We start from the raw sequence: 27970 nt of genomic DNA, 5'->3' as shown, positions 1-27970 counted from the left end.
CTTCCTGGGGCGCCCGGGGAGCTGGGGACCCCTCGTCGGTGCAGCCACTGGTGGAGCCTCTACCGGTGCAGGTGCTTGGGCCACCCTGGGCCTGGGGGTTCTGGGCCCGAACCCGCCCACTGTCTTGCACTGGCGGGGGCGCAACGGCCTCACCGCTGCCGCCGAGCCGAGTGGCCTTGGAGGCGCCCGGGAGTCCCCTACGGCCTGCATCAACATTGCACCGGTGAGTGGGGTCTGGGGTTGGGGACCGGCCATCATGTCGGGGCAGAGGGGTAACCTGGTGGCCCCACCCCGTCCTTCTTCCATTGTTATCCTGATCCCTCCTCCTTGCAGCCCTGGGCGAACTCCTCAATGCCCTCTTTGCTGCAGGCCTGGAGGGGGGCGCTGTTTTCTGGGCCACCTGGTGTCACACGTGGAGCTGTGGGCCCCTCGTCAATACGGCCTCTGGTGTGGCCCTCTCCTGAAGCAAATGCTTGGGCTGCCCTGTGCTCAAACCCACCCACCATCGTAAACCTAGGTGGGTACAACTGCCTCACTGTTGCTGCCGGGGCGATTGGGCCGGGGGACATGAAAGACTTTCTTGTCGCCCCCACCATCAGCGCACCGGTGAGTGGGGTCTGGGGTTGGGGATCGACCATCACGTCGGGTGGCGGTGCAGAGGAGTAATATCAGTCATTGCTTAATCCCGCTCCTTCACATATCACGCTTCTCGCCAGGGGGAGCCTCCCTGTATTTGATGGGCTGGATCAGTTGGGGCTCCATCTGCTGCGGCCGGCCCGTGACGGCGGCGGAGCCCACCACAGAATTCGGCTCCTACTTGGCCCCAGTCTGCCCAAGCTACATTCTTGGAGGTGAAGCCGCCTCTGTCGGACTAGGGGGCCGGACTAGGGGACCGGACTGTGGACCCGTCACTGCCATCCGGCCTGGCCTGGCCTAGCTGCCTTCCACTGTAGAATTCCACACGAACCAGACACCGACCCCGGGGCACTGAATCAATCTGGGTCTTCACGGGGGCCTGAAGGGATGGACTTGAGCGCCCGGACCAGAGTATTAACGGTCTGGGTGTCCGAGGGCCCCCCTCCTCTGCAGGACTGCTGCTCACCCCCCTGCCCGTGTGGGGGCCGGACCGTCCTTGGAGGCGATGGGCAGGAATCGCACTCTGCAGAACCCTGCCCTCCAACCCAAACCAAAATGGATCAATTTACCATGTCAGACCGAGATCCTGAAGGAGGGACATCTAATGCCCCTGTCCCTGCAGGGGGGCGATCTCTTCATCCTTCAGGCGGTAGGCGCATCGCAGGACTCAGTAGAAAATAAGATTGGCGAGGTGAGGGTAGATGTGGCTCTTATTCGCCAAGACCTGCACAATGCCACAGCGCAAATTACGGAGGCAGAATCCCGTAGCTCCATGGCGGAAGACAACATTGGCCAACTTAAGACCCAGGTGGCCCGCCTCCAGACCCAGACCTTGGAGCTCCAACGACGTGCTGAGGATGCCGAAAACAGGTCGAGGATAAACAATCTATGCCTTATAGGATTTCCCGAAGGGGTTGAGCAAGGCCATGCAGACACGTTTGTGGAAAATTGGGTGCGGTCCTGGATGCCCAAAGAGTCCTTCTCGCCCTGGATCGCAATTGAGCGGGCCCATCGATCCCTGGCCCCCAGACCTCCATCTGGGGCCCTCACCCGACCCTTAATCCTGAGGGTCCTTAATTTCGGGATGGATACACCATCCTCAGGGCGGCTAGGGCGCAGGGTCCACTGCTGTTTCAAAACAACAGGATCATGGTCTCCCGGATTATAACAGGGCGGTGCAGGTCCAGCGACGAACATACGATGAGGTTAAATAGAAGCTCCGCAACCTGGGTCTTCGCTACGGTCTCCTTTTCCCGGCCCGGCTCAGAGTAGTTTTTCAAGACAAGACATTCTTCTTCGGCAGCCTCCAGGTGGCATGGACCTGACTCAAGGAAGAACGGCCCCTCCTGAATCAGCCGGTTCCTTCCCCTACCCGGCGAGACCCCCCGCAACCCTACCCAACCCTGCCTAAATTCCAGAGACGCCGGACTAGGTCCCGCAAGAAAAACGAATGTCATGGGGATCACCAGGTGCACCGTTCCAGCACCTTCCCTCCCATGCTTCAACTCAGAGGTCCGCCACTCCCAGCCCGTCTAACTCACTGATTGACTTGAGCCGTATCCCGGACCCCCCTGAGACCTTGCCCCCTGCTGTATCAGACTCCGATCTGTCTAGGAGCCCTGTGCTTCGTGGAACCGGAGAAGATGAGGGAACTTGAACTTTGGCCTAAAGCAAGAATTTCCCATTTCGCCTCCCAGATTGCTCCTACAGTTACAATTGTTATCCAACCTATACATTGGGAGAGATCCATCTTCATTGCAACCACGGTTTTGCGAAATGCTTCCCATTTCAGTTCCTGGACTTACTTGTATTTCCTTGTTGCATATTTGTCCTAAAATAATTGGAGCTGTTGACGAATCTCTTATCCGGATCCTTGGAGGGGGGTCCATCTCTGCCATGTCCATGTTTAGCTAACCGTTTTAGCTTCGCACATAGACTCATTGGTGGGTTGTTGTTTTGAGTTGCTTTGTCTTCTGAAGTGTAGGGTGGCGGCAGACCGTTGTCTCCCAATTGTTTGGTGTTTTTAGTCGCCTACGGGCTGCCGTTCCTTGTTTTTCTTGGTAGCTATCCATGCATGTATGTCATTGACGACAACACAAGACTTACTATTACGCACAACCTCTACCCAAAGAACCTAGCCACGGAACACTGCTTCTCTTGGGACCTGGGTCTGCTTGCACTTGTGTCACTTCTTCCACACACTTTCCACCTCCAGAATGTCTACCTTAAACAGACCCCTCCACATCCTGTCGTGGAGCATCAACGGCCTATTAGACTGCATAAAAAGGTACTGCTGTTCTTCGTAGCTCCCAACGACACGCGCCCGATATCTTGTTCATACAAGAAACACACCTTCTGGGTACACAATGCAACTTCCTTGCCCGGTATGGGTTTGATAGGGTCTGGCATTCCAGTTTTACACAGGGTTCCCGGGGGTTGCCATACTGCTTTGGAAGGGGCTCCCCTTTAACCTGGCGCAGGCCGAGACGGACACACATGGCTGCTATGTGGTCCTGACGGGTACGACCAGTTTAATCTCCTGTGTGCACACATCCCTCCCGCCACCATGACCTCTGCCCTTTGCCGTCTTACACTTGTATTCTCCTCCTTTCCAAAGGGCTTGACGGTCATTGGAGGCGATTTCAATGCCGTTCTGCCACCCTCCTGCGACACAACAGGTACTCCATCATCGTCCCGCCTTGCCTCTGCTAAACGTCTATCTGACTGGTCCTCTGCCTTGGATCTTTGCGATGCTTGGATGGTGTGGAACCCTCGCCGAGAACAATATAACTACACTTCGGCGGCCCACCATACCCACTTCTGTATCTATTTGCTCCTGCTACCTGCCTCAGACTGTCAACTGATGTCGGGCCACTGTTTTGCCCCGAGGCATCTCGGATCACTCCCCCGTCTCTCTCCGTCTCGGGAACTCCCCTAATGGTACTCTTACGACGTGGCGGATGAATGCCTGGTTCCTGCAGGATGCAGAATTAGTTGAATCCCTCAGGCAGGAACTGAGACACTATTTTTTGACTAATACGGGTTTGGTCTCTTCACCGTGAACATTATGGGAGGCCGGTAAGGCCACTATACGAGGGGTGGCTAGGGGTTTGGTCCAAGCGAAGCGCGCGGCACAGACTGCCTGACTTGAGCAGTTGGAGGCCCAAGCGGCACAGCTGGAGGGGGCCCAGGCTTACACTGGCAGCTTACACTGATCCGCGAAGAGATCTGCCCGATCTCGCTGGAGACAGCTAAAATGCTTTGCCGCTTCTCCGTGGCGCGTGTGTACGGTTGGGGCGATAAAAATGGCAAATTACTTCACAATTTATGTCACACCCAAAACCAACCGCATTATTGCCGAGATCTGTGATGAGACTGGGGTTCACCATGTCACCTCCTAAGCTATCACCCAAACCTTTGCAGGCTACTATGCTGCCCTTTATGCGGCTCGACCTCCCAGAACCTCTCTGGCTGATTTTCTATCCGAGACCGGGACTCAGCTGCCCTGACTCTCCCAGACGGCCTCGGATACTCTGGATCTTCCCTTCACCCCGGAAAAGATACATGGGGCCATTTGACTGTAGCACTCCAGCAAGAAGCCAGGGCCGGAATGTGACTCCCATGAATACTATGCGACCTACCGTGACACACTGGTCTCACATTTAGTGGAGTTGTTTAACCATGTAGTGGACACGTGGTCCTTCCCACCAGAGACAGACGTGGCCACCATTGTGGTCCTCCCAAAGACACAACCAGCCTTCCTTGCATGTGCGGACTACCGCCCCATCTCCCTCATAAATACCGAGGTAAAAATCTTCTGCACTGCCGTGGGCCAACGATTCCGCCCCCACTTGCAAGATTTGGTTCACCCAGATCAATGCGGCTTTATGCCTGCCCAGGGTATGCTCAGACGTGAGTCCCTTGCTCACTTTGCCACTGGATTCAAGCAAGCCTGGCTGAAGACGGCTGTAATGCCAGAAACTGGCCCTAGGAAGCTTGTTTCCGGTCCAGGGAAGGCATGGCTTGGCAGTTAGGGCTGGACTGTTCCCATGAGGCACAGGGTCAGACTGATTTGCATATGGCCATATCTGAACTGGGGTGGCAGAGTGGGCTAAAAAACGGTGATGGATTAAACCCAGATCTGTTGACTGGGTGTGAGTGTTTGATTGGTTCAGATGCATCGTCCATCACCACCCCCTTTTGTACCGCTTTGCCCGGGTTACCCGGCACTGCATACCCCGCCTTCATCTTGCCCTTCCACACCGCCACCACTTCACCCCGTATCTAGCCCTTCTTTTCATTGATTTTGAAAAAGCATTTGATACGGTAGACTGGAGCTACCTGGGGGACGTGCTGGAGGTGATGGGTTTTGGCCCCCCGTTTCGACGTCTTATACGGGTCCTCAACCATCCCTGGCACACTGTTGCATACCTCCCTATGATGGGGGTATGGGGAAACCAATCTCCACCTCTACTACCTGGCCACGAGGCTCATCGTGATCCATGACTGCTTCCCGGGCAGGTGGTCTGACCCGGCGTACTGGGTGGAACTCCGGTCATTGGACTTCCCACAGCTCCAAGCTTACCTGTATGGGGCCCCATACCACAGGCCAGTCACCCGAACGGTGCTTATGGCCTGGCGCACAGCCTTACGCCACACGAAATGGGACCAGAAACACACCAGGCATACGCCTCTGTGGAGTGGTGTTTGGCTGATGGAGATCTCGTCTCTCCAAGACTTCCGTCGATGGGACCACATCGGGATCTCGCTACTAGGAGATGTATGGGTAGGGGACCACATCAGATCGTTTTCAGATCTACAGCAACGCTACTCCCTCCATCCTCCCAATTTTATAAATATTTAAAGCTAAGGCATGCCCCGGAGTACATATTCAGTCTCCCACCTCCTTCCTGGAATTCGGCCCCCTGGAAGCTCAAGTGATGATAGGGAACCTGGGCAGAGGGGGGGTGTCGCGGACTTACCGCTCCTTAATGAACAATTTCCCCGCATCCCTTGACCTGCTACGTGCCCACAGGGAGGGGTGGTTGGGTCCCCTAGAGGACGCAAACTGGAGGGACGCCCTCATGGCCCCCAAAACCTTAACGACCTCCTCCAATTTGCGTCTAGTCCAACTCCATTACCTCCATACGACATACCTCACCCCAGCACGCCTATACAGCACCCGTATGCGTCCCACCCCATCATGCACGCGATGCAGCAACGCTCCTGCGGACTTCTACCACATGATTTGACAGTGCCCCGTCCTTGCACCATTTTGGGAGGAGGGTGGAACTAGAACGTACATAGATCTTAGGGTGGGAGGTTCCTCATGACCCACTACGCTTGATCCTGGATGTGTTTGACGGCCTCAATGGTTCCCGGGCCGATAAGCGCTTCCTCGGAATGGTGGTGGCGAAGCGCGATATAGCGGCACTCTGGTCCCAAGCCGATATAGCGGCACTCTGGTCCCAAGCCACCTACTACACGAAAATGGAGACGGAGAGTGGATTGGTGTGGAACTCAGGAGGAGCACCTCTTTGAGGCCCGGGGCTGCCCCTAGCTTTTTTGGTAAGATATGGGGCACATGGTTCAATCTATTGCCCTGAGGGGTGCGAGTGTATCTTGGTCGAAATGTTTATAAACAAGTGTTTTACTAATTCCTAAAGTGCCTTACAAGTCTTTGTCGTATCTCTATCAAATGTACTTTATCTAAATAATATGCTTGATTTTGCTGCCACTGTATCTTGTGATTTGTTCTCTGAAAAACCAATAAACGTGATTATCAAAAACAAATAAAATGTAACTAAGTTGAATGCTAAGTATGTGCCCTACAAGGATATATACTCCCACTAATAATAAATGGGTTGCAGTTAGGAAAAATATATACATTAATATATTTATACAAACATACATAAAAGAAATATATTTCAGTCCAGGCGAACCTCCTCTCCGAGTCGTTGGTGTAAGACAATTTAATTTTGTGAGAGTGGAAGGTGGGACAATGGTGGAATGTAGGTAGGCAAGCTAAGGTTACTATGGAAGTAAAATGTTGCAAAGAAAGGTTGACACACATATAGAGAGTTCTCCTTCTGGAATTAAGGCTAAGGCACATGGGAAGTCTCCCAGGCTAAATGAATCTTTACGTCAAAGACTTAGAAAAAGGAACTACTTTCTAGATATTGTGACTAAATTCACCCAGCAATGTCTTATCATTTTATTGCATTGCACCCAGCTGCCATCAGGTGCTTCATTAGGTTATTGTTAGGCTGTGGGGTTTTAGGTTTAAACCTATTTTAACTGATAAAACCCCACTGAAAGAAAAATAGCCCTCACCGGTGAAAACATATAAACACTGAAAAAACACCTGCACAACCACAAACTGAATGCCATTCAAAGAAAGGAAAAAGAAAGTGAGTCATTTTGTTCTTACTGAAGGAGTCAATAAGTCAATAAAATGTAACTTTGTTTTACAAGCTGGCAGTAAGATAGACTGGCTAACATTATTCTGCTTGAGTTTTGTTCTTTAATGATGCCACAAAAATATTGTTTTTTCTTCCTTTTACTTTTTTCAGTTTTCTGGCCTTTGGTCTAAAGATGCAGGGTTTAGTTTCACGTTTTAGAATTAGTTTAATTATTATATAAACTGTAGAGAATCAGGACATATCAAACTCACATTTGATATTTTGGCTGCATTTCATTCTTTCACTGATAGGTAAAATGGCTAGTTTCATAAAAATCTTTCCTAATATGTGTCATCACATTTGCCCACCGAGAATGTGTAAAAACCCTTAATATATCAGACCATAGTTTCTTGTGGGTCAGTATTGATAGTAGGGTAATTGCCAACACCTCAGGCTTTAAACATTAAATGCAAGGTATAGTGACAAGTATATATATCACCAAGCATCTGGGATAGTGGTGAAAACGTGACACCAGACTTCTGGAAAATATGGAACGCAGTGTCACTTGTTATGCTCTGCAAAAAAGGTTCTTTCCAAGTTCAACAAAGATTGGAGTGATATTGTTTGTATTTGTAGTGATTCAGCTACATAAATAAAAAATGTGTGTGATGACTTGTCAAAATTGATACCCGAGCTGAAGTGATTCCCTGTAGGAGATCCTTGTCACTTCTTAGATGGTATGCTGAAAGCATCTTTACAATCTTCAGAGTTAATGAGGGATGCTATTGACTTTTTAGTACATTCTGGTGCACTGTTTTTTTATGACCAGGAACTAAAATGCAAATATTTATCATTTGTGCTTTGTGGCATCAAAGAAAGAGTCATCGCAAATGTGCCCCTTAGCTGACGGTTCTCAGCCCAAGTGGCTATGAATGCTGAGAGGGCCTTTTCTCAGAAGTTTACATGGGAAGGAAAGCGCAAGCGCACATGACCAAAGACTCATTGAAGAAGTATTGTATGGTGTGCTACAATAAGATTAATTTGCAAAAATCTCTTTGGACCTTATATACACTAAACGTACACTGTCTATATACCATGTTCTTTCAGTGCGGAAAGCAAGCAATGATGAAAGCAAAACGTTCCGTAAACACTGGAAAAACAATTTTTCTGTTGTTTTTAGTGGCGTACAAATGTGTAACCACTGATAACAACTGTTTTTTAAGATATTGAAAACACTGATAAAACCCCACCAGAATTTACCAAAAATAGAAACTGAAAACAGGACAGCCTAGTTATTGTTTTGCTATTTGTCTAGTGGGTTGCCCATTTCTTCTTTGAATAGGTTACTTTGTTTACTGTAATTGTTGTAGATTCGAGTAAATTTGTTAATGGGGAAATGTGTGATGACTACAGGAAAATTCCATGCGGACCTTTCCCAGCATAGAATCTTAGTATGTCATGTGGAATGTTGTTATGAGTTTGAAGAGCACCAGCGAAAATGGGAAATGCAAAGCGACCAATTGCGTTGGCCTGATGGTGTTATGATGTAACCAGTCGCATCTCCAATAAAGGTTTCATTCTACAAGGAACCCTGTCTCCTGCTGCACTGAATCTGTTCTCTTCCACTGATCATTACACAACCTCAAAACTTCACAGAACAAAGCAAAGTTTAGAGTGAAACTATGGCTAGCTGGTTAAAACGTAGTAATATATGTTTTTAAAAACTTTTGAAATTCACTGAAAAACCCAGAAGCTGGAGTTATGGTTACGGATGAAAGCAGAAAAACCACTGGAATTCAAGAATTATAGTTGGGATCATGATTGTTAACTCACACAACAGACATCCAAACCGTAACTCGCACACTAAGTGCTACGATTATGACCCTGCAATATTTTTTAACCTCATACAGTATCAATGCCAAAAAGCACAACCAATTAAAAAAGAATGCATGCTCAACCAAAATAAAATACAATATGAATAGTTAATTCTGTCAAAATGATAAGGATGTTATGATATGTAATGTCTCCTGTAAGATTATTTATGACAATTGTGTCACAGATTTCATTCTAGAATCAGTTGACACACAGAATAACTATGGCCATGCACACAAAGCTTAGCTACTGTAATTCTATCTCGCTGCATGAACTGAACACCTTCTGCTTTAAAATTTTTGATATATGTCTCTCTTTACTCCTTTTGCATATGAAGATACAGTATGGCATAAGCCATAGATGCAGATGTGCTGAGTGTACTATGCTGTTTATTACCATTGTTAAGGGAGGGCATCACGAACCACTCAAGTCTTTGGCTCTTGATTCATGGCCCCTACCCACACTCAACAGCAGTAATGCATGTTATTTTACACTTTGTGCTTCTGTATGAGTGTTCACGGGTGTGTATGTGTGCGTGCAGCAACAGCAATACATATGATACAGTGACTCAAGTGTATGCTCCTTGGTTCAAGGTCATGAATCTGTTTTCTGTGGCACATCATGGAGGTTAGCGGATTTCATCACTTGTGCCCTTGATCACATGTACATATGGTGATTTAGCATGGAACGCGTGCTTGACTGTCATCAGCAAGTGCCTGACAAAAATCTCTAGAGGCGATGGGGATCAGGCATGTAATCTGGAGACAAGTGGACATGGGCCCTGGGTGTGTCATTAAGAGTTCAACAGAGTTATTAAGTACTAACAGCCCAATACTGAAGAGAGTGGTTGTTGGGAGTGTGCATACATATTTCTGTTTACTCACACACACTCACATATGAACAAATCAAAGAATACATTTGTTTTACAGAAACAAACATGAACAGCTTGTCAGCATTTGTTTTTATTTGCCACGGTCTACTAACAAATAGAGATTGATGCATTAATGTGCAAAGGTGTTATAATCAGAATACAGAGTAAAGGCCTTCGGAAAACGATTGATGCCTCACAGATGCATTTTACAAAAGAAAGCACATCGGGCCATAATCCGAAGGCCTAATTATTTTAAGTATTTTACAGCCTATGAATTTCACCCTTTGTGTTCTGTTTTTTACCCAGTTCTTTATGACTACTACAGATGAAAAAATTGCACGCTATAACCAGTACATACTGATCTGCAGAGAGCAAATAAGGTATTGATTACCATTGTTGAAGAAAGGATATCATGACCCACTTCAGGCTTCGCCTCTTGTGCATTATGGGCTTTCCTCACAATAAACAATGGTAACAAATAGCATATTCCATTCTATGCATCTGTATATATGTTATGTTACGAGTTGGCGGTGAGGGGTGGGTTTGTCCTCAAATATAAGTGGGGTTCTCCGCCCTTCCTGTATCATGAGCGATGCCCATTTCATAAGTGACGTAATATGTGAGGTCATAAGCAGTGCATTGTGGGGAAGTTATAGTTAGCTCAGGTTACCATAACTGCTGAATTTCACTGGTTTTGTATGAGTGAAATATGAGCAATGAAGTCGTTGTAACCTTTATCCTTTTTAAGTGAATTTCTAAGGTTTTTTAAAAATTCTATTGTCTAACTATAACGTCCCTGTAACATTTGTTTTTTCAGTGAATTTCTAAGTTAAACATTTTTTTTATTTCCTATCTGTAACCTCCGAGTGTGTGTGAGTGGCTGTATAGGTTGGACAGTGGGTCTTTGAATAGCTGTGTGAGCCTCTGAGTGGGTGTGTGAGTCTCGGAGCGAGTCTGTGTTTGGGAGTAAGAGCGAGAGTCTCTGAGTGGGTGTGTGTGTCTCGGAGTGTGAGTGGGTGTGTGAGTCTCTGAGTGGGTCTGTGAGTGGGTGCGTGAATGGATTTGTGAGTGGGTGCATGAGTGTGTGGCTGGGTCTGTGAGTAGGTGGATGAGTCTCTGAGTGGAGGAGTCAGTGCATGTGTCTGAATGGGTCTGAGATGGATGTGCGAGTTTTGCTACTTTGTAGGCAAGATGGAAAAGAACTTGCAGCCTTGAGTTTAAGGAGTGAATGGCTTAATTTGCAAAGGTTCAATAGTCATTCTGTCTAGAGGTTCTGCTGCAACATGACTCATGTTTTGCAAGGCGTACATCATTGACAAATTGGTTTTATTGGGTTGTCACTGACATGTATAGCAGGATTTCCAAATCTTTCTTTAAAAGGCCACAAGAACATTTACTAGGGTGGAAACCATGTAATGTCACATTAGCAATCTTGCGCTTCAGGGCACAGCTTGTGTCCATCAGTGTGCTCTGCCAGCACCAAACTATCTTTTGTGGTCAGCGCTTGCCACACTCCCGGAGTCACATCTTACTAGTTTGCCACTTTAATATTCATTATGGAAAATCTGAATAGGTGAGATGACCCTGGGAATTGCTGCCCGTGGAACACAACTCAGCTTTTACCCTGGATCATGATGCTTCACCATTGCTATGAGGGAGAAGTGCACCACAAAGAGGTATGAGCGATACATCAGCATTAGGTGAGTGGCATATGTTACGTGTGCTGTTTAGCTACAATATGCTCACGGAGGAGAGTTAAGCATCACCGGTAAGCAGTGTCCTTCCTTTCTTCTCATCTCCTAAGCCATTAAAGTCTAATGTTCCATTGGTCCGGGAGCACCTGGTGGTCCGCAAACCCTACGCTGGGGGTCTGTGGTTGCTTAGGAAATTAAATACTATTAACAAACTAATACAGTGTATATAAAGAAGAAAAATGTATAATTGTACATTTTTTGCAGCCTATGAATTTCACCCTTTGTGTTCTGCTTTTTACCCAGTTCTTTATAACTACTACAGATGAAAAAAATGCACGATATACCCAGTACATGCTGATCTGCGGAGAGCAAATAAGGTATTGATTACCATTGTTGAAGAAAGGATATCATGACCCACTTCAGGCTTCGCCTCTTGTGCATTATGGGCTTTCCTCTCAATAAACAATGGTAACAAATAGCATATTGCATTCTATGCATCTGCATATATGTTATGTTACGAGTTGGCGGTGAGTGGTGGATTTGTCGTTAAATATTAGTGGGGTTCTCCGCCCTTCCTGTATCATGAGCGATGCCCATTTCATGATTGACATAATATGTGAGGTCATAAGCAGTGCATTGTGGGGGCGTGAGTTATAGTTAGCTCAGGTAACCATAACTGCTGAATTTCACTGGTTTTAATCTTTTTGTAAAAGTGAAAGAATTCAAAATTAGAGGCAAAAAATTAAGTTAGTATCCTCAGATTGATTTGTGGGAACAGCGCAAATGCATTAAATAAGATTATAGTGTGAGCAAGGAGTGAACTCAATTGAATTTTGAAAAGCTCCAAGCTTCCTATTTAAAGGATAATTTTTTTTATATTTGTTTGCGAATTAAATAAAATATCTCATTATTTCTGTATTTGTTTGATGAATGCTAGTTTCTGAATTTTTTTTGTGTTGTTTTGTGGTTCAAATCATCAATAATGCTTAAGCCCGGGTCCCCAGTTTCCAATAATAACTCAGTGGGCATCTCCAGATTCCAATAATGATTCACTAAACGCTGAAAACACCCCCTTTACCCTTTTCCCTTGGTACCCTGAGCCATGGAAACTTCAAATCTGTACTCTAGAAACCCCTCCCCTCCTGAAAAATAACTCAGGATTAAAAAGGAGAAGTGCTGAGTCAGGGAAGAAAAAGACGCAAGAGATTAGGAGTAGACAGCCCTGAGAAGAAGCACTCCAGGAGCATTTTCCATCTCTTTAGTTTCCTTATATCTTTTGTCTTTTTCTATTCTTTACTGTAGAACACACCAGGTTTTCTTTTTTCTATCTCATAACACCGGACGGTGTGGTGACCGGTGTACAATTCCCAACACTAGTGACCAATCAATGACTGGCCGCTCCTTTCTCTCTCCATTAATAAGCCTCCAGGGAAGACCACTGGACCCAGAAGGGGGCAGGAGAGACTGAGAAAACCAGCCCAAATACACTGAGAGAAGAAGACCCGAAGGACGGAGGATTCTTTACACCACCTAAAACCCCAAGAACTAATATATTGTTAAATAAACTCTCACCATTAAGAAATATATACAGCCTCCATGTCTGTTTATCCAGCCCGCACTCCCACATTAGGGGTATCAATGCGCTGCGTTAAAGCCCAATCCCGACCATAGATGACTGGATTAAAGATATGCTCTATCGCAACACACATTCGGACACATACCGCAAGTTACTTCCTCCACAGAATCGCCCCAGAGGCTTTTGGGGATTGTACTTATAGTACTTAGTGGAGAAGGAGACCGGGGAGGCGGAGGGAGCTGAAGGTAATTAGGTATATACTCGACACACAGAATACAACACATGGGTTGATGGCACAAACATATGTGGAAGTGAGCATATACATGTGATCCATCTTCATTACTGTAATCATTAATATTGAATGGATCCATTAACCACCTGATGGAACCCGGTAGTGATAACTGTTTTAATTGCAAGTTCCATGCATTGTATATGGTCAGTGTGGAATTGCACTGTACCAAGCTAAGAGAATATGAAATTGTATTGAATTCTTTGTTACCTGAAGAGTATTAAAATCAATAAATATAAAAAAAATAAAGATTTATACGAGCACATCTTTAGTAAATGCAAGCTTGTCAATGTCACGAGGCATCTTCTTTTTTGCTTCCCTGATTTTACACCTTACCTTGGTTTAGGACTGCAGTAGTCAAATTAAACCAATAAGAACACAAAGTGAGATAAAGGCTGCATTCAGCACATGGCTCTTACCCAAATACCAGGGTCCCATCTGCTCGGATCCCAAACTGGGCATTCTGCAATCCTTTGGCATTACGAACCAGTCTGCCATCACTCACTACATTGCCAAGGCACTCCTTTGTAGCTACATCAAAGAAACCAGCGTTCTGTGCCACAATGCACGGTGCCGGTTGGGCTGTTTCTTCCACTGTTGAAGTCCTGTTGATTCCGCATCCGCCTGCACCACCAGGTTCTAGCACGGACAATGTCCTCAATGGATTGGTCACAACAGTGAAATGTCCATATACAGCTTTTGGGTTACCATTCCTTTCAGGAAACATTGACACAAACACTCTCACAGTTGCAACAGGAGGTTCTTCAGTGCGATTGCCAGGCCATGATTCGTGAGTAACATTGCCGTGCACTTTGGATTGACAATCACGGACGTGTCGGTGATGGTGAAGAGGCCCATGAAACGAAGTAGAATATGGCAGCAACAAGTCGTCGTTTGAGGACTTTCTAAAAGAAAGCAGAGCAGGGTCGTTAACACAATCTCAGCATGTCTTTTATTGGAGTATTTATGTAGATAGACATATGCCTGAAGGGCAGCGGAGCAAAATGCACGTCAACGGGAGATCCATGCTGGACCTGCATTGGACCAGAGAGTTGTGGAGCAGAAGCAGGAAGGGTTGTGGCGGCAACAAGAAGAGAAACTGGTCAGTTGGTTGGAGGCAATAACTCAGCGAAGCTCAAATTACAAGGACAAGGCCTGTAATATTTTCTGTCTCTCTACAAGATGCACGCATGCTCTGCTTTTGTGAAACACCCACTTTTTATCACAACTGGGGGGAAACAAGCATTGACAGAACCAATAGATTTTGCCTATGCAAAAACTACTGGCGCTGTCAAATATTCTTAAAGATGTTCTACAAGAGTGAGAGCTGCTGTGCAACATGACTTAAAGTAAATAAAAACAAAGCATTAGTGTACGGCCAGCGTTGACAGTGTCATCGCGCTTTTTTTCATTTACTTGAAGTCTTTTTGCACAGCAGCCCGTGCCACAACTTTAAACGACATTAACAAAGCCAAATTACTCTGCATGAGCCATTTGGCTTTGTTAATGTCGTTTAAAGAGGATGTGGCCTCAACGGACAGAATGTCCTCTATGGAACTGGCGACCCAGGTTTGAGTCTCTGCATCAGCACAACAACCTGCGAGTCTGGGCCAATCACTGAAACTCCCTGGACCAAAAAAAGAAATTCCAAAAAGGAATGGGTCCTTGTGTAAAGAAAATGGTGTATAAGTAAAGTGTTCCCATAACCAGATCAAGTTGGTGCTGTCAACCTGGAAAAAACATCGAGAGGAGGGTGGGAAATAAAGGGAGCTAGGTTAAAGAACATGGCGGGGGTGCCTAGAATTAAATACATTAAAAAAGAGTACCCTAAGGAGCAGTGGTCAGTGGCAGTACTTGGTCCATGCTCCTCAGCAGAGACATGAAGGGATGACGACTAAAGCCCGGGAGGAAGCCGTAAGCGCGGACCAATAGCAAACAAAGAAACAACAGTGACATAGAAGCCAAAGAATAGCAAGTAAAGGTTAATAATGGGTGGGCTCAAATCCCCTTTTAAGTTGTTTTTTTAAAGAACAATAGCTTTCGCTGACAGTGCATTTGCGCTGTAGGCGAAACCCAATTCCAAAGGGTCGATATTTCCCAGCTCGTTTTCAGAGCTGACATTAATCTGACAGATCTGTTAAAGAATCATTTACTCTTGCTGGGCAAAAAAGATGTTCAAACTGATGCAGTATCATTGTGAAATGAATTTTAAGATGGCAAATCCTTGAGGAAAGTGAGTCAGGATACCAAGGAGGAGAAGGAGACATTAGGAGTATTAGTAGCCTGACTGAACAAGGCCCAGGTCTCAGATCCAGCAAGTTAACTGCAAAATAAACTTTACTAGTAACAGGATATAGCAATTATGACAAACATGGAGGTGGAAACTACATTTTAGAAAATGGCAGTGAAAACAAAGCCAGCCCAGCAGAAAAGAGAAACATCACTTGCCGGTCACCACATGTTCTTACATGCAAAACGTAGCAGGAGCAGTATAACACTAAAACAGAAACATGATGTCCTATTGTCTCCCGCATTTCACTGTTTCCATTGGAATCCTGCGCCCTATCCTGGCCTTTTCTTGTTTTTCTTCCATTTCCCTCCCCTTTTCTATCTCTTGTTCCTATTCTTGGATGTGTTCACTTTTGGATCCTCTCGGGACTTAAGCATCTTCCTTCTACACTGCCATTCATATTCTTCATTGCCAGTTTTTTGAGTGGCAGGTTTAATATTGTGGCCTTTCCTGCTGGCCTGTTAATTCTGCTACTACTGCTGTGGAAACCAGTAAGTTACATTCCTTGTGAGTCAATAGTCTTAAGTGTATTAACAGTTTATTGCACTGTAACACTGAATTAGAGTCCGTTAGAACGAGTTCATGTTTATGTACCTGGGACATTCTGAACACAAAATTGAACCATCAACTTCTGAGCTGTGTTTCTCTATAACCCTCCCTCCTATTATCCACCACTTGCATTCTCTGTCATTTGTACTCCCAGGGCATTAGGGTAGCAGTGTAGGGCTATTGGCACACGTAATGTCCTGAAAGCTGCACTGAAGATCCGAATGAGGATGGCTAAAGTGGGTTCGGCGTTAGGGTCTGAATGCCTGGGTGAAATGATGGGTCTTTAAGATCTTCTAAATTTGACAAAGGCTTGTCCAGTCTCAAGAGGAGAGGTTGTGGGTTCCATAAGGAACAGCTCAGAGAGTGAAAGAATTATCACCACATCTTTTGAGTCTGTAAAATTGGATACGCAATATCCACTTTTGGGTGGTTGGCATGTGATCAACAGATTTGTAAGAATTTTGAAAACAGCCATGGAACCACTTGTGTTACAAGGTAGTCTTCTATAGGGCATTATTTCTGTTTCAGTGCTGCTGAATCATATAAAACACCAGCATACCTGCAGACCAGCAGGCCCTCATTTCAGTGCCCAGACATGGAGCATGCCTACCAACAATGACTTTTTTTCTTTGCCCCTCACTAATCAGAGTTTATTTACCTTTCTGGTTTGTAGGGCTACATAGTGAGAATGTGGTGACCTTTGACAATGGGTTTTAACTTACTCCATTTCTAATGTACAACATAATTTTTGTGCTCTTGCATGATTTTATTTCATGTCTCCTTGCAGCTTCAGAGTGTATGGTTTACTTTCTTCTAAGCACTGAGCAAAACAGCCTGGCTTGAACAGATTGTGTGGGATTTGCATATGAAAGTGTGAGAGAGGAATGTACTTCCCTGTCTCGGAGTCGAAACCGTTGAGGGCTGGCCAGCTTCCGTCTTGATCTTGGAACAGACCGGTATGGTGGGCATTGGTTTTGTAATAGATGAAGAGAGAGGAGATTTCAAGGAGTCTCCCGCCAAATTAGTAAAAAGATATTAAAGACAAGAGGTTTTGGCACTTACACAGAAGCTCACTAGTGAGGCAGACGCACCGTCACAAGAATATTTTTTGCTGTCCTATTGAGACTTTTGGGCAACTGAAAGGGCTTCCCAGCCGAGCTGATCACAATGATTTTCACTCAATAGTGATGTATGAACTATGAGTTTCATTGCTCTGTGAAGTTTTCATGTTGTGCTCTTTAAAATTGATTCTTTCATTTGACAGAGTTTATTTCTGACATTTGACAGTGCTTGTTTCTTGCACTGGATATCCATTAATATTATCTGCTTAGGTTTTGAATCATTAATATTTTACTTGTGAAAGTTCCTTTATTATTATCTGCTCATGTTTTGCTTTCTTATTATTTGACTTGTGAATGTTCCATTATCTGCTTGTGTTTTATCTCATGTATTTGACTGCTTCGGAGTGTTTTTTTATTTGCTTGTACACACAAACACACACACATATATATATATATATATATATATATATATATATATATATATATATATATATTTTAACTCTATCACGCAGCAGAACACCACAAGTTGACGACAGGTTGTGCTGACCAAAGTAGTTTATTTAAGTCAGCCCTTCGGACGCGTTTCGCCTGACCCGCAGCTCGTTCACCAAAGTTTTAAGTATCTGCAGTGGCCATTTTAACCGCTGTGCACAATACATCCAATCATGTGACATTTGGACTACAAAAAGAGTGTCATGGATAACGGACTCGTAGTTCAGAAAGCAAACCCAAATGTAAGCGCATTCAAATGTCAAATCAAAGTTTTTAGTAAAACGATTTAAAAAGAGCATTTTAGCGATTTCCAAAATCATTACTGCAATGGGAAGTTTAGCACACATTCTACACGATTTTATATACGTACCAAGTCCAGTTCTATTCGGACCAGGTTCCCGACTTTTATTTTTCTGAAAACGTTATTAATTCCACTACTAGCCACTACACTGTATTGTTTGCTAGTATGTGCCTCCAAACACAGTACCCCCATTATTATGTGCCCCTATGCTATCAAAAAGCGCCTGTATGAATTCATCTGAGTTCGCATAAACAATTAACATTATATTTATGATTATGATTATATTGCTCGCAGCAGTGGGTTTGGGACTTTGTTGTTGCCTGCATTCATCGGACGGGACTGCGAGGGCCAGCATCCCCACCATCGCCCTCAGCTGTGTCCTCTTCCCGCCCCCTCCTGCCGGTATATAACAAATCAGATCCACAGCGCCGCGGGACGCACGCGGGCGAGCGCCGGGCGGGCCCGTTCAAGCCTGTTACAGTCCGGAGGAGACCGGACCGGGCCACCCCTCTTTCATCTGGCCTGTTACATATTGTGGCTCTCCCTGCACCTGTAAGTACCTGTTGAATTATTATCTTTCCCAGGGAAAAATGTTGGGGCGTGAAAGCAGGAGCAAGGCTGTGACTTCGGGGGGCCACCTTGCAGGGACACTGGATAATTTTTTCATTAAAGCCAATTCTGCTATTGATCATGAGATAACCCTGATGGAGCGCCGTCTTTCTCAAGAAATTGCCACAGCAAAAAGATCCTCCATGGGCCAGTTCGCAAATGCTCGTACACCTGAGCCGATACCACGAACTGCCACCATCGAAGTGCCTGTTACTGTGCATAATGTAGAGACTGCCCATGACCAAGGGCTTGCATTTACAACTGATGAGCCCCAGTTAGTACCAGCGAAAGAGATCTCTGCAGTGTCAACAACAGACAGTACCCCGGAAAGGCTCACTAGTTGCGGGGGACCCGAGAGGGGACTATACCTAAGAGGAAACGAGGGGCTGCGGCCGCCGTTGGAGGCAGGAAGCCCAAGCTTGCAAAGCGAATTATGAATGGTGAGTCCACCAACCCAGGTCAGGCACCAGAGCTTCGGAAAGTTACAGATAAAAATTATATACAACCCCCAATTGCAAATATTGCAGGAATGGCAAATTCCATCGCCGTATTAGCCGCAACGGATGACTCATTTTTTCTAAGACTGGGCGCTCTTCTGAGGTTATCGCTCCAAACTTTTGAAACCAGACTTTCGCAGATTGAGCTATGGTTATCTAACATTGAAAAAACAACTTCGGAAACAGCGGACTGCTTCAAGCATAATAATATGACTTTGGGTAATGTAAAGTTTAACCAAGGTCGGGGGGGGGGCATTAGCTCCAAATCTTGTGTCAGCAGCTGAGACATCTTCTGTTAATGTGGCCAGTACAGTGCAGCTAATACCAACGGCCTCCCCGGGAAATGTTCTAGTGGTCTCTCATGACAACACAATGATGGTGGCAAATAGTGAAAAGCCAAAGGGGGATTGCCAAGACCACTTTGGTAGAAGCTCTTCTAAGGTTATTAGAATTGACTTGCCCCCAGAATCGAGCCCCTACCTTGTGGTCTTAACAGGGGTCCCTAAACTAAATGATGCCAGTAAGGAATCCTTTGTTTCATTAAAAAATAAAGTCTCTGGCTCAATAGAAATAGGCCACTCCCGGCTCACATCATTAGTGAAATACTGATGGTTCGTAGGGTATCTTGGGTGGGGCACAGGCCAAAGACCATAAAGGGCGATTGTGTACTGGTACATTTTAGGGACCCACGGGCTGTGGTGCACATCTGTGAATGGATGCATCACAACCCTGGGTCAGTTATTCGACCTTTCCCACTCTCTTATTTCTACCCATCGCCCCACAAACCAGACATGGTTCAGGACTGGATCCTGGTAGAGCCCCGAGGAGTGGGTAGTGCTGACAGGGGCAGGCTGGTACAATCCTACGCACCCAGTTATACATGTACTCAAAATAGATACAGCTGCCTGGATATGGTAGACTGACTACAGTATAACCAGGTGGGTTCCGGGGCGACTTCCTAAGATAAGAGACATCAATTCAATGGTGGTTCTGGGGCGATCCCCCAAGAAAAGTCATATGCACTTAATGGCAGAACTACGGAGGTAGCCGACTGTCAGATAACTTGGGGAAACCTTAGATACTCATTCGCCTAATATGGGCATTATCATAGGCAGTAGTGTCCACCCATCTAGCAGAACTGTGATAGGCCAAACATCGGACCTCCTGCCGACAAGTTAGTGTGAAAATGGCCCAATGGGGAGTGATGATACCAGTGGCAGGGATCCCAGCGTAGGTATCCTAACAATATTGTCGTGGAATGTTGCAGGCCTATCAAACAAAACAGCCTGCCCAGAGTGTGGAACATTTGTGGACAAGAATTACATCTGTCTCTTTCAAGAGACCTGGGCGCGAGAGGAGCAATTTCGCAAAGGCTATGCTGCATTCTATGTTCCTGCTCCTTGGGGGGAGGTGGTGGGGGGGGGGGGGAAGGGGCGACCCTCAGGAGGCCTTACCATCTGGGTTGGCTCGCATTTGGGTTGTACTGCTAAAACTTTGATTACGAACTCGGAAGATGTCCAGTGTGTAGTGCTTGTATGGCCAAATGCTTTCAAGCTTGTCCTTGTAAATGTCTATTCTCGGCGAATCTAGTACTATTGAGGTGCTGTCGCATTTTTTGTACACTCTCCCTAGTGATATGCACCTACTGGTAGGGGGTGACTTGAATTGTCACTTTGAGCCCCTACTGGGGATGAAGGATGGAGTTTTAGAGGCAGAGGATGAATATTGGGCTATTTCATTGAGTCAATCTCCACCACCAAAGTCATGGTCACCTCTAGCAATCCAGATAATGGCCCTAACTTTAAATAATTCTATCAGGGCCTGTAACAGCCGCACACCCTCTTATACCCCAGCCAAGTGCACATTTAATAAAATTGGACAAGAGTCACGTCTCGATTATATTCTGGTCGAGACACGGCTGTGGTCCAAGGTGATCGACCTAAACGTCAAGACGAGCGGAGAGTGATCATAATGCGCTAACTCTGGAGCTGGTTCATCCCGCTCCTAGTAAGAATGGCATGACTTATCAGGGGGATTTGGGCAACAGGATTATACTATCAAATAATAGACGCAGAGTTAGGTGGGATAAAATAGCGGCAAACCCGGAAGAACTATGTAAAGTATACAAACGAATTGTTCCTCTGTTTGTGGAGGTTGATGTTTTAAATACTCAACCCTCGCCTCCAGACTACGATGCTAAATTGCAGGGTCTTCATAGGGAACTAGTCAACCCCCAGGTGGCTATTAGGAAAAAAAGGGCGCCTGCAAGCTCTTGGTATAATGCAACATGTAGAAAGGCCAAGACAGAGTTAGTTCAGGCCTTAACGTTAAGCAATATTAAAGTCCAAATTCAAGCCAAGAAAACACACTATAAAATCGTAACTAAGCATGCAAAGCAAGAATCGGATGAAGAGAAATGGACCAGTTTAACTGCCGCCCTCGAAACTAGGGATGCACAGAGATTTTGGTCTATAGTTAATACTGGTTGTGGGGAACCGAAATTGGCTATTGAACCAAATATAGAAGCCAAAGTATGGGAAGATCATTTCCAGGCCCTATACTCTATAGAGGAAGGTATGGAAGGTACACCGGTACTTCCGGCTCTCCTCCCCCAGTCCGAGGAGCTAGAATTTACTATTGAGGAGGTGTGTAACGCCATCGCAAAACTCGCTGTGGGAAAAGCCCCGGGCCTTGATAAACTTCCCGGTGACCTCTTCAGACATGAACCGAAGATTTGGGGCCTGTATTTACAAATACTTTTTAAAGCAATCCTGAGGGGTATGGCGGTTCCCTGTACTTGGCTGGGGGGAGAAATTGTCCCTATATTTAAGAAGGGCTCTCCTCTGCTCCCAGCCAACTACAGGCCCATCAGCCTTATTGATGTCCCGCAAAAAATCTTTGCGCGACTAATTTTAGATTGTATCCGGGATTGGATCGAGGAGCACGCAATCCTTAGTCCATATCAAGCAGGGTTCAGGAAGAACACCTCCACCATGGACCAAATCTTCCGTTTAGCTTTACTATTCTGGAAAACAGTGAGGATAGAGGGTGGCAGCCTCTATATGGTGTTCGTGGACCTTCGCTCTGCTTTTGACCTAGTCCCCCAGAGGAAACTATGGTCTGTGCTCCATAAAATGGGTATACTGGCCCATCTTCTAACTATTCAGATTAGGCTACACGAGGAAAATTTTGCGCAGGTTAGATGTGGGAAGTCTAGGTTCCCGGTTGACAGGGGGGTAAGGCTGGGGTGCGTATTAGCACCTACCCTGTTCTGCCTCTACGGGGTAATCGCCCATTTAGATGATGTACACCATAATGACGCCCCAAAGTTGGCAGGCAGCAGGGTGCCGGCGATCATGTTTGCAGACGACACCCTTCTGCTGTCTAAGTCTCCCATGGGGATCCAGCGCATACTGGATGGCTTTGAGGATTTTTGCAGAGGTCGGGGTTGGAGATAAATGCTAACAAAATCAAATTCATGATCTTCAACCCCCCTGCAACTACTCGCCCCAATCCTAGCTTGGGTACAACCAGACTAGAAAGGGTGTCGACGTTTGATTATCTGGGTAACCATTAATGAGAACTTGTCATGGGGCCCCCAGCAAATCAAGTCACAAATGAAACTTGCACAGCTCGCTGGGGGAATCCTTAAGCTTTCCAATTCATCTACATGTAACCAGTTGGTCACCCCCTGGAGATCTATAAAACCCAGGCAAGGGCTGCAATTTTGTATGGCGGGGAGCTATGGGGATATTCTTGTAGGCTTGAAATTGTCAAAACGGAGAATAACTTTTTAAGACAATTGTTGGCTCTCCCAACCCAGCACCCCACTCCTCCCTCTGAGGCTCGACTTAGGGTTGAGACCTATTGAAGACGAACTAGCTCTTAAACCGCTTAGGTTCTGGCGTCGGCTCTGGACAACCCCAGAGCTGCTAAACTATAGGCTAGAACTTAGAAATACTAACCCACTGGAGTGTAGGTAAAATCCCTTGGCTCGTCATGGCCCGTGGAACGCTCACATGCTGGGCTAATTCCCCTGCTGTGCTGAGCGTTCCATTAAACGGGCATGGTCGTGACGAGCTCAGCTCGTCATGAGCACCGGAGCACCGTGGCTCATTAAGAGCTGAGCTCGTCATTTGCATGGGGGCGCTGTGAGGGGCCCCCACCCCACAGCACAGCAGGGGGAAAGCCCCAGCAGCCAAGGGGTTAAAGGTGTGTGCTTAAATCCTCTTCTAGGTTTAACTCAGACGGTGCATGAAGCAGCGTGTTTCCGGACGTTGGTTTTCTGTACAAATTCGAATGAAGTTTGGAGTCTTTGACGAACACAGACAAGAGGTGATCGCACATGCCAATAACCATGAAGCAATGGCATTTTCGGTGTCCATAAACACCAACATACTATTTGGTGGAGTGATAATTTATAATCTTCCGGGCAGCACTTTAGACTTTAGTGCCCAGCTTCTTGCACAAATCATGCCGGTCTGTCTTAAAAACAAACACATACTGATTATAGGGGATTTCAATATACACTATGACAATAGTAATAACCCCCTAACTAAACAGCTAGTGGAGGATATAGAAATCCTACAGTTGACTCAGAGAATTGATCAGCCAACACACATGGACACATACTAGATCTGATGTTCTCTAACATAGGAACCATTGATATCAACGAGATAAAACCAATGATATGGACAGATCATTCTATGATTGTGTTTTCCCTTAAACTACTTACTAAACACTCCAAACTACCAACCTCGGCAGCTGCTAACATGAGGAGCTGGAAAAACTTTTCTGCAGAAAAAATTCCAGCAACACTTTATACACGCAAACACAGCAGTCACTAATACCAGCGACGAAATAGAGCTACTCCAGAACAACATCAGGAGTGCACTGGAACATTGCTCAGCATCACACTCCAAACACAAACGTAGATCCACAATATCAGAGAAATGGTACGGACCAGAACTAAAGTCATTGAAAAGAAAGTGCACATCATGTGAACATAAAGGGAGACTCAATAAAACCCAAGGAACTAGAGTCACATACAAAAGAGAACTTACATTTTACAACAAAGCTGTTAGGAAAGCGAAGAAAGAATATTTCTCACGTAGAATAACAGAAAACAAAAATTCATCAAAGAATTATGTAGCCCTGCGAGTCTTTCATTAGATCTCACTCCTTCACAAGAAGGTTGCAACAAAATAAATGATTACTTTTACGAGAAAATAGATACAATTTATGCTTCTGTCTCCAATATCGAACTAGAACAATTAGAACCCCACGTGTCATCCACAATCCAGGCTAGCTGTCCCAGGTTCGGCCCCTTCTCAGAAGAGGAGGTGGGCAAAGTCATGCTAGAAGTAAAATCAGGTTCGCCATTGGACCCATGACCACATCATATTTTCTCACAACTGACTCCAATAATTTGCCCGGTCGTAACAAAAGCATTTAACCTCTCTCTAAACTCAGCTGAATTTCCAAAAATCTGGAAAAATGCCACAGTCACTCCATTATTAAAAAAAGCAGGCTCTGATATTAATAACCCGGCAAACTATCGGCCTATCTCACAGTTACCCTATTTATCAAAAGTATTAGAAAAACTAGTCAATAGGCAGTTATCCAATTTCCTGGGAACCAACGATTTACTAGACATCTCTCAAACAGGATTCCGGGCCAATAACTGCACAGAGACAACACTTCTGGCAGTGACGGATAACATCAGAACCCAGGTAGATCGGGGAAAAACGGTCGCCCTGATACTATTGGACCTCTCTGCGGCATTTGATACCGTACCACACAATCGGTTATTGGAAATCCTTGCAGCAAAAGGAATTCGGGAAAATGCATTAGGGTGGCTGCAATCCTTTATGCAAGATAGAACACAATCAGTACGGATGGGTGACTTTTCATCCCCTCCCCGGAACATCAAGTATGGGGTCCCGCAAGGGGCCTCTTTGAGCCAGACACTGTTAAACCTGTTTATCGCCTCGTTGGCTGAAACAAGAAGAAAATGGGGTGTCGATATCTGTTCTTATGCAGACGACACCCAATTGATGATGATCACATTAGATGAGGAAGATGACCCAAAGGACAGGTTATTAAATTGCCTCACCGAACTAGCCAACTGGATGCATAGCCACTGCCTTAAGTTAAATGCAGAAAAATCGGAAATACTACTGTTCGGCAGACATACACAGCTATGGGACAGCAGTTGGTGGCCCATAACCCTGGGCACCCCCCCCCCCCCCAGCCCGACAATGACGGCAAAGAATCTAGGTGTGACATTGGACAACACTCTGAGCATGAAACCACATGTATCAACAATCTGTGGTAAAGGCTTTGCATTACTGAAAATGCTCAGAAGAGTCTTTCCATGGATTCCTACGGAGTGTAAAAAGATCCTGGTCCAGTCCCTACTGATGAGTAGGCTGGACTATGGAAACTCCCTGCTCGTGGGAGTGGCTGATTATCTCTTTTCCAAATTACAGGTCGTACAGAACGCTGCAGCAAAAGCAATCTGCAACAAAAGGAAATACGATCCAGCCAAGAGTTGCATAAGAGAGCTCCACTGGTTGCCAATGAGACAAAGAGCTACCTTTAAACTACTGTGCATAACGCATAGAGCATTGCACAATACAGGCCCATGTATTTTAAAAAAACAAAATCAAATTCTATGCGCCATCCAGGAATTTACGCTCCCAAACAACAGCAAGAGCAAGAACTACCCGTGTGAAAATAACAAGGATGGGCGGACGGGCCTTCTCCCACCTGGTGGCAACCAGCTGGAATGAGCTGCCCGTGAATCTTAGATTGACGGACTGCTATCTGTCCTTCAGGAAGCAATTGAAAACATTTCTCTTCCCCAAGCCTGATTAAAACAAGGATCCTATTATCTGTCTACCATATCCTACTCAGGATGATTGTTAGCGCTTTACAAGCACCATTAACATTAACACAATTTAATGAGGTGCACTGATATTACTAGTAAACTTTAAATTCAGATTATTATTATGAAGTCTCTTTATAAAGGCTCGAGCTGTTTCCTCGGACTCTTTTCAGACAATAAAAAGATCGTCAATGTAACGACTCCAATGAAGAACATTAGACTCCCATTTGTTTTGGAACTCCGCTAGGACCACTTGCTCCTCCCACCAGCCCAAATGCAAATTAGCATAGCTGGGAGCGATGCAGGTGCCCATCGCGGTTCCACAGATCTGTTTGTACAGGGTTGTGTCAAAGAAAGCTTGGAGTCAGAGCTTACTATACTTACTTCACGGTTCATCCAGCCCATATAAGGAACTTGCAACACATGAGGGATATACGTCATGCTGATAAGACATACCCAGTAGCATGCCATTTCGGGTCTCAACATAAAAAAGACGAGTCAGGGCTCAGCTACTTGGTCATCGATTGTCTCCCACATAGTATTCGAGGTGGGGACAGAGAGATCTCGAAACTCGTTATATTTTGGAGTTAAACACCAAAGCACTGTCTGGGTTATACCTAGAAGAGAATTTAAGCACACACCTTTAAAGGTTTCTGCAGTACAAATAGTAATTCAAGATAATACAATGTTGAGAAAACAACTATGATATTCATAAGATGCAATGAGGCAGCTCCTATAAGTTCGATTTTTAAAGGTTTATGTACGATTTTGATTTTTTGCTTTTCTGCACTTTTTACAGCACTTGTAAGGGGGTTAGATTCTGCAAGAAGGGTTGGATGAATTACAGGCCCACTGGGGCGCTATTTGCAAGGAGGAGCCGCTCAAATCGCTACTATGTTCTGAGCTACAAGGCCCGTTAATCCGTGGGTTTAACAAATAGACCATGGAGATAAAATTGTTGATGTATATTTAGATACTATATTAGTATATATGAGTTGCAGGATGGAGGCAGACAGTGCTTATTTAGCCCACTGGGGCATTATAATCATAATTAAAATGTTAATTGTTTATGCACACTCAGATGAATTCATACAGGCGCTTTTTGATAGCATAGGGGGCACATAATAATGGGGAGTACTGTGTTTGGAGGCAAATACTAGCAAACAATACAGTGTAGTGGCTAGTAGTGGTAATAATAAAGTTTCCGAAAAATAAAAAAGTCGGGAACTTGGTCCGAATAGAACTGGACTTGGCACGTACATAAAATCGTGTAGAATGTGTGCTAAATTTCCCATTGCAGTAATGATGTTGTAAAACGGTAAAATGCTATTTTTAAATCATTTTACTAAAAACTTTGAATTATTTGACATTTTTATGCGCTTACATTTGGGGTTGCTTTCTGAACTACGAGTTTGTTGTCCATGACACGCTTTTTGTAGTCCAAATGTCATGTGATTGAATGTATTGTGCTCAGCTGTTAAAATGGCCAGTGCAGATACGTAAAACTTCGGTTAACAAGCCTGCAGGTCAGGCGAAACGCGTCGGAAGGGCTGACTTAAATAAACTACTTTGGCCAACTCGTGGTGTTCTGCTGCGTGATAGAGTTGAAATATTGAGAACCTAACTACGGAGGTCTTTATTGGCGACGACACACCCACTGTTTTGGCAGGCGGCGGCATATTCCGGAGTGAAGAGTTGTGAATATATATATATATATACTTTCCAAAGTGGCCCACTTTCAGGCTCCCGGGCGCCCAACGGGAAAAGGAAATGATTGATATAGATAGTCTTAACATCACGGAGGACCTGTATACATGTTTATAACGGGCACTTCCCTATGGGCCAAATATGATGAATTAGAAATACTTTTAGGAGAGAGACTATATTTAATATCTTTTTATGGGCTTATAGATAAATATAAATTAATTAATATTCCTTGAAAT

General features: G+C 45.3%; 1 protein-coding gene across 1 annotated transcript in view; it reads right to left on the bottom strand.

Annotated features, from left to right (window-relative positions):
• NAGPA (N-acetylglucosamine-1-phosphodiester alpha-N-acetylglucosaminidase) overlaps positions 1 to 27970 on the bottom strand; it is a 152526-nt gene that overhangs the window by 115927 nt on the left and 8629 nt on the right. The window contains exon 2 of the mRNA XM_086958554.1: positions 13759 to 14244. Within this exon, the coding sequence (XP_086814680.1) occupies positions 13759 to 14244 (486 nt within the window). The remainder of the gene's footprint in view (positions 1 to 13758; positions 14245 to 27970) is intronic.

The sequence above is a fragment of the Lissotriton vulgaris genome, chromosome 2_1, assembly GCF_964263255.1.
Source record: "Lissotriton vulgaris chromosome 2_1, aLisVul1.2, whole genome shotgun sequence".
NCBI lineage: Eukaryota > Metazoa > Chordata > Amphibia > Caudata > Salamandridae > Lissotriton > Lissotriton vulgaris.
The sequence above is the reverse complement of the archived record's forward strand: the minus strand, read 5'-3'. Positions and strand labels throughout refer to the sequence as shown.